Source organism: Sphaeramia orbicularis, chromosome 13, assembly GCF_902148855.1.
Source record: "Sphaeramia orbicularis chromosome 13, fSphaOr1.1, whole genome shotgun sequence".
Taxonomy (NCBI): Eukaryota; Metazoa; Chordata; class Actinopteri; order Kurtiformes; family Apogonidae; genus Sphaeramia; species Sphaeramia orbicularis.
The window spans coordinates 26,539,843-26,558,522 of record NC_043969.1 but is presented as its reverse complement, the minus strand read 5'-3'; the positions used below and the strand labels follow the sequence as shown (position 1 = coordinate 26,558,522).

The following is an 18,680-nucleotide window of genomic DNA, read 5'->3' as shown; positions in this document are numbered from 1 at the left end:
AATCCATTAAAAAAGAAGATAATTATGCAAATATTACACCAGTATTGAGTGCAACTGGGTGACAGCCACACATATACAGCTCACACCCTGGTGATAATCAGAATTGCTATATTCTCTGCCTCCCAGTGCTGGCTGCAGAGGTATTCCACTGAAGCTGCTGGGGGTTAAGTGCCTTGTTAAGTTGCAGTTTGATAGAAGTGGATGGTTCATTAAGCAGTTCATTCAGTGAGTACACAACCCCAAATTTCAACTGGCATACCAATCGTATCAACATCTATTGTAACTGGTTGGTTGTTTCTTATTCTACACATTACTAAGGGATTGCTTTAGTTCTTTATTCAGATTTATGTGACTCATTTGCAGCTCTGGAGGGAAAGTCATAGAACATGGCTGGATGACTGAAACCTAGGTCAGCTATGTTGGCGACTGAAAACCGGCTTTGCAACATTGCAGTCCAAACAAGTTTTCCTCCATAGTCCCTCCCACAGATCAACAGTTTAGTCAAGTACCTCTGACTGCACATGCCTTTACTGTACACAACCAGATGCCGCTGGATTTAACGTGAATCCATGTTGCACAACTTTATGTTTGTCTGACACGAGCCCCAGCTGTGCCGCTGATCGATGCTGATCTGAGGGATAAACCCTGTTTATGTGAAGGATTAGGGCCGAGTGTGCAGTAGTGGCTGGTGTCCGAGAAAATCTATGTACCCATGGATTGCTTTGACGGATCTCCTGGGCAGTTCAGGAACTTCAAAAAGGACGACTTTGAGGCTGACTGGATAAAGGTGGCAGAATGCAGATTTGGTCAAGTGTACAGAGCCAAACTCAAACTCTGGCGGGAAATCTGTGCCCTGAAATGCTTTGACACAACTCTGAATGCGAGTAACTTTTACAGGTGAGACTTGGAAATTGTTGTCAAGAACTGTCAAATATCTTTACTATTAACCCTTTCATGCATATTGGTCACTACAGTGGACATCTATTCTACAGATGTTCTCTTGTATATTCATGGGTTTTGTTGTTTTAGTTCCATATCAACCAACACAGTGGACGCTTACGCACCATCCCATACACTGTAATTCATACCATTACTGTAACTTTCCTGTTCTTGATAAACCTCATCTGCAGTAACATTTGAGTGTAAATCGATTAATTGTTATTAGACTGTAATTAAAGTTTGGATTTTTTTTTATTTTTTTTTTTTTTACATATTAGTAATAACTAATAGTATGGTATGTTAAAATGTGAGAAGACAGATTAGCAGAATTAATTTTTTTTTTTTTTTTTTTTTTAAATTTCATAGTTTTCACGCAGTATGTCAATAAATGCATGTTTATTTGCTTAAAAAATTAAACACATTGTGTCAAGCTGTACATTTTTGGGTTAGGTTCAGTAAAAAAAAAAAAAAAAATCAATCACATTGTTTTTTTCATGCCTAAAGAGGAATAAAATCACTAAGGAAAAAAAAATCTTAAGGTTCTAATAATTCATGGATGAAAGGGTTAATTATTCTGAAATGCATTGTTGTTCAGGTCTTTTTTCTCATTATTGTTCTTGTTAGTATTACATGTTTGACAGAGGAGAGAATGTTTCTTTTAAAGTTAACATTTAATGCCCAATCCTTCTACTGACCCTTCTTTTTCTATCACAGAAGAATACTAGAAGAGAACTCTACCATAGCAAAAGTGAAATTCAAGTACATTGTGTCAATTTACGGACTGTGCCATGAAGCCAGTGCGATGGTGATGGAGTACATGAGCAATGGATCACTGAACAATCTTCTAGCCAGTCATAATTTAATGTGGCCGAAGAAGTTCCAGATGATTCATGAGGCTTCCATGGGCATGAATTTCCTCCACAGCATGAAACCTCCATTACTGCATTTTAACCTCAAGACATCCAACATCCTATTGGACGATCATCTCCATGTCAAGGTCAGTGAAACAGTATGATGACCCTTTATGGGCTGGCTCATTTCCACTGATATTTTTGGACTACTGTATGCTCATTTTGGCCAATACTGTACACAGATTTCAGATTTTGGTTTAATTCACTGGGAAAAGGGGATGAACAAGAAGTTGCTCATGGAGTATCTGACGGCAAGAGGGAACATAAGTTACATTCCTCCAGAGACCTTCACTCAGTGCCCTGATCCTCCAGGAACTAGCTTTGATGTTTACAGGTGACTTACCAAGGGCATTCCTTGATATTGCACCATCAAGTGTCTGCTTTTTTTCTGATTCAGTGCACAATCCACAATTCATACTGCGTAACCTTGCACTCTGCTCTTTATATTTTACTCTATTGCAAGTCACACAGGCACATTTCAAGTGTTACACCTGTCTCACCCTTTGTTTCCCTCTGAATGTTACAAGAATATACTGTTTATATTTATTTATTTCAACAAGAATAACTTAATATGGACGCGATTCTGTCTATTTTGTTCTACAGCTTTGGAATAGTGATGTGGGAAATTCTAACACAGCAGAAAGCTTATGCAGGTATGACTTAATTCATTTAAAATACATTAGATTTTCATATTAAACAGACTTAACAGTGTTATTAAAACAAGAACCTTGGCAAAGATCAGGTAATGCTTCAAAGACACTGAAAAGAGAACGAAGGTGAGGGCTGTCTATATTAAAGCCTGTAACATCTTCTTTGAGAATTTACAAGTGTAATGTGATGCATTTAAATTTCACTTTTACATATTTCATTGTACAGCAAAAAGGGTTCATGAACTCATGTAAGATCAGCAGTCTTTAATCTGACAAGGAAACATTTGATTATATTTTCATTTTGTTCTGTCACTCCACTCCTGACCTGAAAGTCTGCTCAAATATTCTTTCATTTCCCTAAATATGAAGAAAAAAAACTGTTGCATGGCAATTGTGTAAGAAATGTTGTATCTAATGCTGCATTCCAGGCAACCCGTAACTCGTGTTTTTCAAATCTCCTACCGGTAAAAATGCTCTGGAATGGCAGTTAAACCTGGCTTCCCACCCGTGAACTCGTACAAGATCTTTTTTTTTAAACTTTATTGAAAATATATAGGTATACAAAACAGAGAAATTTTGAACAAACATCAAGATGTCAAAAGGAAAAATCATCCAAACAAATAAAATAATGTGAAGACTTACAAACACAAAGAGGAATAGACAAATAATAATAATAATAATAATTTCAAATATAAAGATCTAAGAAAAATGAATAAATAAATACATCAGAAAGTGAGTTCAGTCCATTTTAAAGAATTCTTTATAAATTGTCAGAGTGTTTGTACTTTTTTTGTGAAAGACAAATTTCAGTGATATTACATATTTTTCAGATTCAATCAGAAAGACTTTAAAATTTGGGTGTGTTTTGGCATATTTACTTTTGTGTAAGTGAAATTTTCCAACTCGTACTAGATCAATGTACTCTCAGTTCAGAGCTCTGATGTCACGTAACCTGTGAAACAACAATGGCGGCCCCCATGGATGCGGTGTTTATGCCAAATTGTTTAAGTGTTGCTCTAATGTAGTTTATCCACAAATGTTATGCATAATAAGCAACTACTCTAATGGTAGCTAGTTTTCAGTCTATTGAGGACAAGAATAAATTAATACCAAATACGTATCCAAATATCCAAATAACACAACATAAAAGGTACACGGTAACAGCTTCTCTTGCATTATACGCTGTTTTTACTCCTGTTTCCCTCAAATAAGCAAGGAACAAGCACCTCTGGGATAGAAATGATTGTAAATGAACATACGGTCTGCCATCCTGGTTAGTTTACATCTAACTAGCACAATTCCTTGAGCTCAGACAGTTTGGCAAGACTTGCCTGGAATGTTACAAAGTTGTGAGTTGTGGTTTGAAGTCATGACTTATAGGCTCAAAAACCTGCCTTGGAACACAGCATAATGTTCAACATGTACTTATAAAGGAGGAAATGAAGTGCAGCACATAGTTTAAGAGCCTCTCTTGCTGGTTTGAAACAAGTAACATCTGTTTTGTGAACCCAGGGTGCAGTGTGACCACGGTGCTCTTACAGGTGTCACAGGGTAAGAGACCCTGCATGGAGATCATACCTGAAAAGAAGCCACATGAGTGTGAGCCAATGATCAACCTCATGGAGCAGTGTTGGGACCAGGATAACAGGAACAGACCTCAGTTCTCAGGTGAGGAAGTCAAAATAAACTGCAGAACTTTTATAATCTTGGCCTGCAAAATCCACCAAATAGGAAATGTTGATTATCCAAGTATGTTGCAATTAAAATGAACAATTATGTTACTGGCACCAGACCTAGGGGAAATCTGGACCAGCAGCAAAGGTTACACAGGCAAGGGTGCACTGTGTAGCCAATAAAATGAGAAGGAGTGGACTGTGGATTAACGAGAGAGAGGACCAAAAGTTAGTTTGTTGTTTCAGTCACCACTCATTTAATACTTGAAAAAAACTGCATAAAATTCAGTTACATTTCCATCATGTTACCTATTTAAAAGCTTTTTGGTTTAAAGTTCATTATCCACATCTATACAAAAGTATATTACACAAACAAAATCAATGTAAAAATCTAATTAGCAATAAACCATATCAAACCTAAAGTAAATTACATGCACATGAGCTCAAAATAATTTAAATTACATTCCATGTAAATAAGAATTGACTCAATTATAATATGAAACTGTACAGAAATAATACTACCCCAAACGCACATTTACTGAACTCAAATACTTACATTCACTCACACTGCAACAAATACAATGCAATAACACTCGTACTATGTGGATATGATGATTACAAAATCTTTCTGCAACGTCTACACTACACTGTCTTAAACTTGCACTTAACGGTCTGACAAAATGGCGCCACAACCGGATGACGAGCGACTAAATATTAGACTCATATTTAACTGTCTGATAAGATGGCCGACAATGGCCGGTTAACGAGCGGCTGACAGTGAAACTAACTTGGATAAGGCAAATCATTTACTCACGGCTAACTAGCTTTAACTCATAAACAATGTTTACAAAACGTTTACTTATGTTACCTCAAGATAATATCTGTAAATTACTATTACAAAAACACTACGGCTAACAGAAACTCACAGAGGTAATTGTACAAGATGGCGGTCACGACCGGGACATAGACTGACAAAAATAACCTCTGTACTCGAAATGCATCTCAAAACCTTATTAAAACTCTACCGAACAGGCTACGAAACACTAACATTACATATTCAGTGAAGCTAACCATGGAAAAACAAGTTTAAACATACCTGTGGATTAACGAGAGAGAGGACCAGAAGTTAGCGTGTTGTTACAGTCACCGCTCATTTAATACTAAACTGCGCATGAGCGGAACACAAGAAGGCTCCCTCGCGAATCCACAGTGGGATTACAGCGCCATCTATTGACGTATTACAGTACTGACCCAATGTCAAAACTGTAATTTTACTTGGATTATTTTAAAAAGTTAAAAAAAAAAAAACAAAACCCAAAACAAACAAACAAACAAACAAACAAAAAGATTGGGGGGGTGTCTGTTTCAATAATAAAAAATATATATACATGTAGCATTTGCCACCTACTACAATTACATATTATACAATATATAATGATATTTTAGGGACAAGAGAAGTTATTTTAGGTTAAGTTATTTTAAATTTTGCATGCAGGAGACGAAACACAAAGCATGTATGTTTAAGCACACACTTCTTACAGGGGTTATACATTATTTTTTTATTATTTATATTATTATTTTATACAGCATTTTTTTTGCATACTTTCAAAACCTCCAACAAATCAGTGCTGTATAACCACAGATTGTAAAGTTTTCTTCTTCAAACCCAAGCTATTTTGATGGTCAAAATAACACTGTCTTATAATCTTCATATTCTGTGTCAGCTGATAGTTTACATCATAGCTCTATTAGCTTAAAAAAAAAAGTTTAACCTATAAAAACCCAAACATCCACCTTTAACTTAAACCATCTACTGATCTAAACGGTTTAATATCTGTTGATCCACTAATCCTATCAATATATTTAAATAACTGGTGTAAAATACAGTTTATCATCTTTCATGGTCATCAGATATGACCCATTTGGACGTTCAGAGACTGGTTACTGTGGAAACACCGTCATCTTCTACAACATTGATTCACCAGTAAAACTCATGGAGTTGGATCAATGACAGTGGATGGAAACACTGGGTTTATGTTCAGTTAATGAGAGATTGGATTGAAAAAGACACTTTCTCTGCAGTTTTGTCTGTTTCTGACATAAAAACCATCAACTTTAATCTGAGCTTTTATGAACATTTACATGATCAGTGAATTAAATACAGGAAAATGCCTGATTTATGCTGATAAAATGCAAAATACAGAAAATTATATTAGAATAAATGGTAATAAATCATTTAAGAAAGGTTAGGTACAGAGAAAATTTCATTTGGAAACTGATACAAAAGTAACTCTGGGCCTTTATGGGTTAAAACAGCCCCAGTAAAACTTCAAATCACCTGTTTTCTGTACAGTTTGTGTGGTCAGTAGCTGCACTACAGTTCTGTTTGGAATCGTCCAAACTGTCACAGTTGAGTCTGAACTATAGATTACAAATGACAAAGTTAGCAAAGATAAAAACATCACATAATAATAACTTTATGTCTTCAGAAGTATCATCATCAAAAACACCGGTGTCTTTGATGATGATGGGTACCCATGTAGAAAAAAATGCCCTGATTTCAGCATTGAACTCCATTCCTTTCATTTAGAGTCATGTCCAGTGGTGAAAACAACAACAACAACAACACTACTTCTAGCTTCTATCATTTGTCACTTTCTCTGACTCAAAAAGTTGTTTCTTAGTAGTTCTCATCCCATTTCATCCTTTTTGATGCTTCGGTCAAAGGCCCTGTGGCGTTAGTTTTCCTCACCATGGGGAACCTTCAGAGTGACTCACTACTCTCACATCTCTACAATCCAAAATAATGGCGTCTTTGGCATAACTTCAGAATTTTTCATTCTAAACACTCTAAAAATAATTTTAGGCCTTTTTTGAAAGCAATCATTCTACATATAGCTCTTTTAGTTATTCTGTAATGATGATATGACACCAAAAAGCTTATTTAATTATTATACTGTATGACCAGAATGGCCCGACCATGTAACACTGTTCTGAACAGGTGGGAAAGCATTGGATCCTATTCAGGATATTGGCTGCACACACAACATGATTATGCCTTATTTGCCAAATTGTCATCTTTATTAACTTTTGGTACTTGCATGTCTCTTCTCAAGTTAATTGCAAGCCAAAAAAATTGCCATTGATCATCAGTTAGACTCTTGGACTTTGCCAAAAGCCAAAGTATTTGGAAAGTGAATGTGCTGATGCCATGTTTAGCAGCAGTGTTTGCCATTTCATTAAAAAAAAAAAAAAAAAAAATCAGTGCCTGTTCCTCATTTGAAAAACGGCACAATTTTACGCAAACCTAAAAAAATAAAGTGTTGTTTACTTATCTGAGCCTTGATTGAAATTACGAGGTGAACACTCCTTCTCTGACCTGTCACCTGCACACAGAGAACAGGCTGCATGTACTGTCTAGATGAAATGCATACATTCAAATTAGAATAAATGATTTACACAAGAGCAAATGGGTCACCTTTATTTAGGCAGGCACTTACGACTTAAGAAGTCCAGCTAATGAATATAAATTTGTCATGTTTATTCATCAAGCTTCCAATTTACAGTTTAAAGAGCACACTGTTACCATTACTGTGTCTATGAAAGAATTTATGTGTAATTCATGCATGATGGTTCATCCCCTGAAGAGAAGCAATTAAAAAGAGATCCCAGTGGGTTTAAGGTTTGCAGGTCTTAAAATACCTTTGTCTCACTTGCCAAATTCAGAACAAACCTTGTTCACTTTTCTATGTTTTCCTTTTCTTTTTTTTTTTTTTTTTCTGTAGAAATTGTTCGACAAACAGAAGCACTAAGTGAAATCTTGAAGATTCCTGGACCGATGCAGTGTCCCAAAAACAATGATGAGGGCCAGAAAAGTTTTGCATTGATGATTTCTCCCATTCATAAGGTTTGCTCTGCTTGATTTTATGTGTAAAACTGCATTATAGATTTTAATGATTTAACAACCATATGGTCCCTCTAAATAATATGTATTTCAGTTTACTTAAAATCTAAAGAAAAATACGAATAATGTAACTCAGTTAACAAAACGAAACTAAAAAACTGGGCCAACTCAGGACTGATATATTCCTTTACTGAATACTATTGCTATTTGTACAGTGGAATTTACACTCTTGAGGCTGGTCACATCATGATTGATATGTGAGCTTATTAACTACTTGTGATGATTGATGCCACAGGTAATAACTTTCCTTTTCTTTCTTTCCACTTTAGATTAAGATGCCTGACCTTCCCTCAGGTACACAGTGCGATGCAATATCATGTTCAGTGCAGCAATGCAGTACCAAGCCTGAAGGGCTGACATTTAAAAAGTGCTATTTACAATGCTGTCACATTTTAATGTTACCTTTAGCACTGGAAAGCACAGTCAACTATCAATAGAAAAGAGAAAACAGAAACAGACATACAGAACTCTGTATATATTCTGATATAGATTACCTTTTCCATTCATTCTCCCACCCTCCAAATAAAAATCTTTAATATACGTATGTTTGTATAAATGCTAACAAGGTAAACATCTCATTTCAACAGCTTATACCATATGCCAAAGCTAGTATGGATAGATCTCTACACTGTAACATTCACTGTAAAAGAGTTTGGTGATGACAATTTTGTTTTTTCCACAGATGATGAAAATGGCAAAGAGGGCTTTATTTCTCTCCTGAAAAAGAAAGATTTTGGCACTTTTAGGCAATCTGTTAAAAAAGAGCATTCAGACACACTGTATTCTGGGAAAAAGAGCCTCCTGCACTACACCGTAGCCAGTGGTGATGCACAGAGTGTGGAGCATGTCCTTAGTCTGGGTGCTGACGTGAACTGTACAACATCCAGAGGTTACACTCCTCTAATGATTGCAGTTCTACACAGGTATGTTTAACCAAACACAGAAAAAAATACAGTCAGTTTAAATAAAAGTGGACTTTTCTAAAATGTCTACGACAAATTAAGTCCAGTAATTATTAAAATGGTCTTCAACAGGTTTCATGACATCATCTCCTTGTTGCTGGAGTATGGCGCAGCTGCCACATTAGGAGATGAGGATGACTGGACAGCCCTCCACTTTGCCGCGCAGAACGGCGATGACAGGGCATTTCGTCTCCTATTGGACAAAGGAGCTGTGGCAGATGCCAGGGAAAAAGCCGGTTGGATGCCGCTCCACCTGGCATGCCAGAATGGCCATGAAACAGTAGTCCGCCTGCTGCTGTCACGGTTGTCAGATGAAGCAGTTGTGGAACGGGAAGCACAAGGAAAGACGCCGCTCCACCTCGCCTCCGCCTATGGGCATCTGAATATTGTTAAACTCCTCCTTTTCCAGGGAGCGGATCCTAACACAACAGACAGTTCTCTCTCCACTGCTCTTCACTTAGCAGCAGAAGAAGGACATAACAGAGTGGTCAGACAGTTGGTGAAGAGTGGGGCGAACAGTGACAGTGTAGACAGCAGGGGATACACTCCACTTCACCTGGCTGCTCTGAAGGGTCATACAGGCATATGTAGGCAGTTGTTGTCAAGCGGGGCCTGCCCAAACTCCAGGACCCTGCAGGGCTGGACGCCCATGCACCTAGCTACCTTAAGGGGACATGACGCTACTGTGACCGAACTGGTGGGTCAAGGTGGTTGTGTGGATGTTGAAGGAGAAAATGGATGGACTCCACTTCACCTTGCCTGCCACCAGAGCGAAGCGGAGGTAGTGGCTAAGCTCCTGGCAGCTAGAGCTAACCCCAATGTGACAGAAAGCAGAGAGGGATGGACCCCGCTTCACGTAGCCTGCACCAGTGTCAGTTTCCCAAGTGTCCTACACTTGATCTCACATAATGCAGATGTCAATGCTGTAAACTCAGAAAAGGTGACAGCTTTACACCTGGCTGCACAGCATGACTGTTTGTCTATTGTCAAGGCTCTGCTGCTGAATGGAGCTGACAGGACTCTGCTGGACTCTTCTGGATCCACTGCGTTAAATGTGGCCCAAAGGTGTGAAAAATGGGAAATTGTGGAATTACTGAAGAAGGACTGTGAACCATGACTCTGAGGCCTTGTTCAGACCTGGCTTTGGCTTTAACCTAGCTAAAGGTAGCTAAATACCTGGGTTCACACATCAATGCATCTGCAAATACTTGTGTAAGGCTCAGAAGTTAAAATTATGTTGAAGGAATGTAAAGTTTAACAATGGAGTAAATTACAGGCAATAAGTTAATTCAGGTATTTGTTAAAAATGTATATTGACAGTGTTTACACAAATAACTATTTACATTTATGTTGTAGAATAATACACATATACACATTTAATTATTTTCATTTGTTGTCTATAAGCAGCTAAAATAACTTGTTGAATGTGCCTTTCTAAATCACTTAACATTTACCGATCTAGGTACTGTTAGTTCCTGATTGGCTGGTTCGGTCATGTGAAATGTGGTTTCAGGAAGTGTTGTGGTTGCTGTTAAGGCATGTGTAAAGTAAAGCACTGTTGTAAGAAGAAATCCGTTTCCATCCTGCAGTCTCATTTTATAAAGAATGAACTATTAACCACCAATGAACCCTCACGTTCCACTTGTTTACTGACTTGATCATATAGAGTCAAAACTCACTTTCCTCCTTTCTGCACATATGCAAGCCCATCTATAGGCTGAAACAAACATAACCTTTCAATTCACTGCTCAGCGTTTAGGGTGAAATGCTTTCTTGCCTGTTACTCACTGAAGTAATGTGAATCACTCAATGCACCAGTGGCGGATGGAAATGGAGGGTGCAAGAAAAATGAACACATTACTGTGCAATGTTTCAGTCAGCAGATAATGCTCGTCATAAGCCCTTGACTGTAATGTTTCATTGACGTCCCCCTGCATTTTAGTGAAGTCCTCCTACACATTGCCAGATTCAAACCCTTATTTCCTGCATGGTAACCCCACAACCCACCCTCTTGACCACCTCATGGAACCCTACATTAGCAATGTAGCCGAACAGCTAAATGGTGTTTTACCTCACAGTCAGTTAAATTGATGTCCTTGTGTAAAACCTAGAAACGGACGTGACTAAACAGAGGTGTAATGAGTTGAACAGAACCAAATATTTTTACCTGTGACATTGGGAACAAGGTAATTATCAATCTCATGTCACCTGGGAATGGTTTACACATAGACATTTTACAACCTGGAAGTGAACATACTGGCTCAAAAATGAACTAAATACAGTTAAAAACATGTCAGTAAATGTTGACATGAACAACATGAAGCAGGATGAGTATTTTGTCATAATAATTTAAACATTATTTGATTATTTCAAATCCATTTTTGCTAATATTAATATGTGTAAATAATTCTTCTCCATTTAATTTGATATGTTACAGCACACCTACACCTATGGACCAGCCACCACTGCAATATACACTGATAGCTAATAATATTGAACCATTTTATTTGTTTTATTGAGTCTCTTCCATGCTGTATGCTTTGATGATGATTGAATTTTAATTACCAAAACAGTGTTCATTAAAAGGGCCTATAAATACAAACAGTGGAAACAGTGGAGTTAAAAGGGATGCTGCAAGAACAATATTCCTGCAGTTCAATTTTATTCTTCTCTTCTTTTGACTGGAAACTTCATGAATTACGTTAAAATTAATGAAGAGACTTTCATAATAGATCACGATATTTCAATTATTATGTGGCAAAAATAGTTGGAACCTTGAATAAACTCTACTAAATAAACTTTGCAATTGTTATTCTCAGAGGACTAAACAATAATTGTGTTTTTCTTCACACATATTTGTTTCATAAAGCCTGTTACAGGTTTTACAACTCAAACACTGCACCATGTGAGTGTGCTGTTATTCTCATTCACAAATAAATACAATTTGTGTAGCTCTGCTAATACCAGCCTTGAAAGTTTCCATATGAGGTCTTGCCATTTTCTGATGCCAAATTAGTCATTTACTGAACACAGTGGCATAGAAATCCACATTTCCACTAGAGTATTATATGGGAGGCAGTCAACACATGGGGTCAGATTCAGGTGAAGTAGTCTATAATGAACAAACATATTGGTTCTCCTCTTTGAATCACCTTGTTTGCTTCTTGGAGATGGAATTAAAAAGGGTGGAAATGAAAATATAAAAGGTCTTCCATTATAATGACATATCAAGGAATTCATTACATTAAACTTGTTGACTTCATGACAGTATTACGTGGCGAAGAAAACCGGACATGTATTGAAGATGGAAAACTGGATCATGGTTATTGGCATCTTAAAACCCTTTACTGAACTTTTCACACCATAAATGCACAGCCTGCATATTCTATAACAATAGAAGACAGTTGGAGATGACTCTGAATATCCATATTCCCTGTAGACTGTGAAAAAAACATTACCTAGGATTTGCCATAGTCATTTAACACTGTGACACATTACTTAATCTAAATTAATGTGTGTACTCAGGAAGGTGTACTGCCCCGTATGTTCAAAGGATTTTTCCCAGAACCTTATGAGACTACAAACTCTGACCGAAGAAAAGGGATTTAGATGAATTAAATCACCCTAAATAAATATAGCAGACTTGAAGTCAAACTAGGCTAAGAGTTTCCAGGGGGTACATCAATTTCATACTTTTTTTCCCCATGAAATCTTTTTAAACTGAAGTCTTTCATAGGTTCTTGGCATCAGTGGACAAAAATCACCTTTCAGAATATTGTACATAAAGTGGTCTGATGGGAAACAACAGTTCTTGACCCCTCTCTGGACTCTGTTTACAGCCTGTTTTTCTGTTTCTGGAGAATAATGACAGGTGGTTTTAGCATCTTATGGGGGTTTTCAGACAGGTTGGAGGGTTCAATACATGATTAACAGCTTCAATTACTGATCACTGTTAAGCCACTGTCAGGTTGTCTATCAGTCTATTCAGTTTGATGAGACAGAGCTGCAGAAGGGGGTTGTATCTTCAAATTCTGGTGTATTTTCCTCATGCAGCATTCAGTATGACTACATTAGAGTGTGGGTCAGAGCTTGCCTGTGGTTTTCTTCCATGTGCCATTTTTTAGGATTCCACTATCTGTGTTTGGCAACCTTAACCACACAAACACAATCTCACTTTATCTTCTTTTGAATACTTTCGGCACAATCTGGAACAAGGCACTTGTCACTGCTGCCATTTATATAAATATAGCAAAATTTATTTTGTCATATGGTCTGACAAAGTCTGTTGACCCAGCTCTCATTGTAATTTTCCCACCTGAGGTTGAAAAGCAGCTATCACATTATGAAGAGAGAGCCCTTTAGAGAGGCAGTGGATGGATGATTTATAGCCGAATGTGTCCTTTTTATTGCGGCAACTTCCATCTGAAATTTATGAGGCTTTCGATGTCTTAAAAATTGGAAGCAAACCGCATTCATGTGATTGTTATCTACAGTAACCGGCACGCAGTTTTAACAGATGGGAACGACACACATCTGTGGAATCCTCAGAGCTGTGTCATTGTCTAACCTGTCTAACATAGTTTTTGTCCTTGTAATATTCAAATGAAATGTCTAAACAAGCAAAATTAAACTCAGTTTTCAAACAACATTTAATCAGGCCTTTCTAAATCAATGGTGCTGCCCCAACCTTTTTACACATACACTGACACATCGGATACCGTCTATCAGCTCGTAATTGGGTTTGCAGGGACCTAAACTAATTTTATTTTCTAATAGGGAGACAAGCAGGAAGAGGATAATGTCACCTAAGTTGCTGTTACCACAAATAACACAAGCCAAAGAGAGAGAAAGAGGCCGCAATGCACTTTTCCTTTTATTATTTTACTTGAAGTACAACGTCATTCTATAACAACAATTTTATTATACCTTTTTTATGTTATTAATAAAACAATTGACTAGCAAAGTGTGCTTAAAACACCACATGTGCTCTAAATAATGTCAGTTTCCATTTCCATTTATGCATTTGGCAGATGCTTTTTTCCAAAGCAACTTTCAGGGGAAGATTAACAATTAAGCTCTCTCTCTACTTCATTTGTAAAGCACTTTAAAACAACCACAGTGGACCAAAGTCCTGTAAAGAAGAATAAATAAGAACCAAAATAAAAGAAAAAAATACAAGAATAGATTAAAGACATAAAACAACTGTACAATTAAAAACAGTGTCGTACTGAAGAATAAAAAAAGCAAAATGATAGACTAATATGCAAGAATTGATTAAAAAGACATTAAAACAGCTGTACAATTAAAAACAGTGAAATAAAAATACCAAGTAAAACAATAAAATAAACATAATAGTACAGTTACAGTTTCCAAAGCAGTAATGTCAAAACCAATAGAAACGTCTTAATATCTTCAATTATAATAAAACATGATGGTTCAGAACATACCGTGCTTTTCTTCCACCTACACAACTTCAGATATAAGCAGCAGAGGTCTAAAGGCTAAAGCTCTGGAACGAGATCCACAACGTTTTACATATCTAATAGAAACCCATGAAATGTACAGATGTTACCTAACCCTGGTTACACAGTGAAGTCTGATAAACTTCTCAGTGTTTGTCTGAAAATACCATATTTGCATGAAGACTTTGAAATGTTACAGTGTCGTTAAGGTCTGCCTGACATTCACAGCTCTTACCTTAATGATCAGATGTACTTAATCCCACTACTTATCAGTATATTTAGCTTCTCAGAGGAGAGCCATTACGTGCTCTCTGCAGTACCCCTCTTAACTGGCAGGGTTAAACTCACCACTGAGCTGTGTCCTGTGGTGTTAAGCATCAATCATAGCTGATGCAGCTGTGTCTCTTGACCCAGGTGTGCCGGCTCAGCAGGGCCAAGCAGGCATCTAGGCAGGCATCTCTGGTCCTTGCCACAGTAACTGATTGAGTGATCTACAGTATCGTGTCTTGTGAGGGATGATTTTTTTTCCAGAGTGATGATATGGAAAACATTTTTCGCCCCTGTCATCCCTTAGCGACCTCTCACTCTATAATGTGCTGGTGGAAAAACAGCCCAGGCCGGTCTCAGTGAATCCCCAAGGTTATTGCATGGTTCAGTGTAAGTGACTGCTCTCACTTCGATGAACTTGCATTTTGGCCAAGGAGTGAGAGCATTTTAGTCGGCCTTGTAACTGATCCTGCAAATTGCTTTTTCACACATAAACTGTGTGTGCAAATTAAAAACCACATACTAGCATGAGGATGTTACAATGCTAATCCATTGGTATTCATATTGTAAAGCAGAATTTATTTTCTACTATTGAACTCGTGCTGCTGAATCGTCTTCCTTTCGCCTATGCTTTCTCATTATCCTTTCAGCTTCCTTTGTTTGGTGTTGTCATGTTCCTGTGAAATGATTAATGGTCGATCTCAAACCTATCTCCCTAGCACAGAAGAAAACCCCCAGACTCTCTAACTTTACATTCATTGAAAGCCCTATAGAGATCACTTTGCATAGTTTGGCAGCAATATGGGAATGTACAAAATGTTCCTTATATAGACATTATATAGTAGAAATAACAAAGACTCTTTGCGTTAATGTAATATTAATTAACCTATATCCTGCTCATCTCCCCTTTCATTCTTTTTCACAACACAACTATCACATTCAGCTCTTTTATGCTGATTAATGAACAAATTTAGTTCCTGCTTTCTGCTTTTCCCACATAAAATCAAATTAATATATTAGGCTTTTATTTAAATGACAAGAAATCTATACTAGAGTGTCTACATTATAATGCTGGAGATATTTATTAAGGATCCATGGTACTGAACAGTCTTTTGAGTGTTTATCAAATGAGAAAAGAAAATCTGATGATGTCCTTGTGCAAGTGTATTGATGCTATCTGTTTTATTCTCATACACATAACAGTGTGCATATGTGTCTTCCACACATTTTGCATTTTCCTATAATGTTGTAGTTTTCTATGCTGTGCTGCAAAGAATTTCAACAAAATAAATGGGTGTGTCATGAAACAAAAACAGATCATGCAAAAGCAGTGTTAATAATTTACTATAAAAACATGTAGTTTGTACTCAGCATGTGTGTATGTGTTTATTATTAGTCCCAACGATTTTAGGTTTTGCATCGGAAACAATGTCTCTCTAACTTGAATGCATATAGACTTATGGTTTAGGACTTAATTGCAGTTGCAATAGCTCTTCTCTGTTGTTTCCTATTATCACTGAGGAGGCGCATGAAAAATTAATGAAGATGCACAATTTACAGTAAAAATGAGAAAAAAGCAACATTTAGAAGCATCATCTCTGTAGAGGCTGTTGCAGTTGCTATGAGGTTACATAGGGTCAGTGACTTTTAAAAGACAATATTTATGGTATTAAAGATCTACATTTTTCATGACAGCCCATAAAAAGAAAGTAAGTTACCAAGAAATGCAATGCCATCGGGATTTTATATATTCTTAAATAAGTAACAACTAAGAAAACAGCACCATCATGACAAACTCTCAGATGCACCCATGTTGAATATAGCTACATGGGCTTAAGAAGTGTTGCTGGCTCCAGAAACACAACCTGAAAGTGTATTAGACAAAGAGGAGTGTATCAGTTATGTGCATAAATATAGTCTACTTATCCTAGCCCGTGTTCATCTCAGAAACTTGAGATGTGGTCAGATCTGTGGCTTGTTTCCAGGAAAAATGTAAGGTTCTACGTGCCAGTGATGAAAAAGACCATCCAGACTGTTAATCGTGATGCAAAAGCAGCATCTGTAATGATCTGGGGATGCATCGGGGCCTTCACGTCTGTGTCGACATAGATCTGAATTTTACAAAGACATATGGTTCCATCGACTCAACTCCTTTTCCCTGAAGTCTGTGGTTACTTCAGCCAGACAATGCAAGTCTTCATTCTCCATCAATTATGGTAAAGTAGTTATATAATCACAGAGGGCATGTCCTTGACTGTCTACATCTGTCTCGTATTGAAAATGTAGGGACATCATGAAGTGAGGAAAGGGACAACAGCAGCTGTGGCTCTGTAAACAGCAAGAATAAAAACAATTATTTTCCTCAATTCCCAAATGATTAAAAAGTGTAATAAAAAGCAAAGGTGATGCAACATAGTGGTAAACATTTCTCTGTCCCAACTTTTATTTTTTCAGTGTGTTCCAGACGAGTAACACATTTTAGTTATTATTGCACTATAGAGAATGTCCTGACTCTTCTGAAGATGGGATTTGTAATTTACAGGTTTCCTTCCCCTAGACTGTAATGGTGTCACACAATAGGGCATTGTGGAACTCTTTAATTATTTATGACTAAGTCTAAATGCTCATGACAGCATATTTAGATAAGTTAATTTTTAATCTGACCAATTCAGAAGTTAAATGTTTTATTACAGATGAAAAACCCTTTAAAATTCATTTTTTATGGGAGAAATATTCTGAAATAAATGTTTTATAGCAAACAAAAATAACATTAAAAAAAAAAACTTTAAACCAACCAAAATGTAGTGCACGTAGTAAGGAGGGTAAAGATGGAATGTTGTTTGTCCCTGTGGGGGAAATTTGTTTGCCGCACATTCACGAGGCATTTTATCACAACATTACAGAGTAACCAAAAGACGTACTGATGATAGGGGTCCTTGAGATACTGTGTCTTTTTGGTACTATACAGAATGAAAAGTAGGTGCTTTTGAGTGGTGATGCATTATTATTTTGCCTTTAAATTTCTTTGTTTCCCACCTAAGACATGCATCAGATGAGAAACGCATTTTAGCAACTTTGGAGAAGAAACATTTCATAAGTTTTAGCCTGCAGGTTTACAGTGAAGAGATATACTGCTACTGACAAAGTGCATTAGAGATCAAAATATCAAAGGATCCAGTTCCTCTTTCCTCCTACAATCTGCCAGGAGGACTGAACCAGCAGTGAATTAAACACCACACAGATATGTATCTGTTTCATTTCCGCTTACCTTCACCCCTTGTCCTTCAGGCTCCAGTGAAGATTATGTCCTGTCTCTGGTGAATGAGAATAGTTTTCTTCGTTGGCCTCACCTTACCTGAAAGCAGCAGCTCAAACCGTCAGTAATAAAAGCTGCTGTCACACACTTCTGTCACTTATGCATGGCTGACTGCGAGTCATGCATGGTGTGCAAGGATGTCAAAAAGGATGCACATATACAAATTCTTTGTTGTTGAGATGACAGCAGTGTTTTAAAAAAATATGACTCTAGCTGACCTGGTACAACACACACCACCTCTGAAGACTGAGTCCTTACCAGAGGCCATGTTGAAGACGTGGCTGAGATGTGGCTCTTACGCAATAACTTGACAATTTAACCCATAAAGACCAAACAGCCACTGATGACCAAAACCATCTATTGATCTAAACTGTTTAATTCCTGTCCACTAATCCTATCAATACATGTAAATAATTAGTGTAAAATACAGTTTGTCATCTTTTCACGGTCATCAGAAATGACCCATTTGGATGTTCAGAGGCTCCATAGATACCGTGGAAACACTGTCATCTTATACCAACATTGATTCAACAGTA

At 37.1% G+C, this 18,680-nt stretch overlaps 1 protein-coding gene across 1 annotated transcript; it reads left to right on the top strand.

Annotated features, from left to right (window-relative positions):
- Nucleotides 1–537: 537 nt before the first annotated feature.
- Nucleotides 538–10,428, top strand: ankk1 (ankyrin repeat and kinase domain containing 1). Its single transcript, XM_030151212.1, has 9 exons — nt 538–897; nt 1,654–1,936; nt 2,033–2,184; nt 2,454–2,503; nt 4,013–4,168; nt 7,959–8,080; nt 8,407–8,431; nt 8,820–9,060; nt 9,172–10,428. The coding sequence occupies exons 1-9, from the start codon at nt 713–715 to the stop codon at nt 10,214–10,216; spliced, it is 2,259 nt and encodes a 752-aa protein (XP_030007072.1). The 5' UTR covers nt 538–712; the 3' UTR covers nt 10,217–10,428.
- Nucleotides 10,429–18,680: the final 8,252 nt, after the last annotated feature.

Coding starts and splice junctions, on each gene's coding strand:
- ankk1 (XM_030151212.1), top strand. CDS start 713: ATGGATTGCTTTGACGGATCTCCTGGGCAGTTCAGGAACTTCAAAAAG. Junction 1,937..2,032: donor ACGATCATCTCCATGTCAAG/GTCAGTGAAACA, acceptor TACTGTACACAG/ATTTCAGATTTTGGTTTAAT. Junction 4,169..7,958: donor GAACAGACCTCAGTTCTCAG/GTGAGGAAGTCA, acceptor TTTTTTCTGTAG/AAATTGTTCGACAAACAGAA.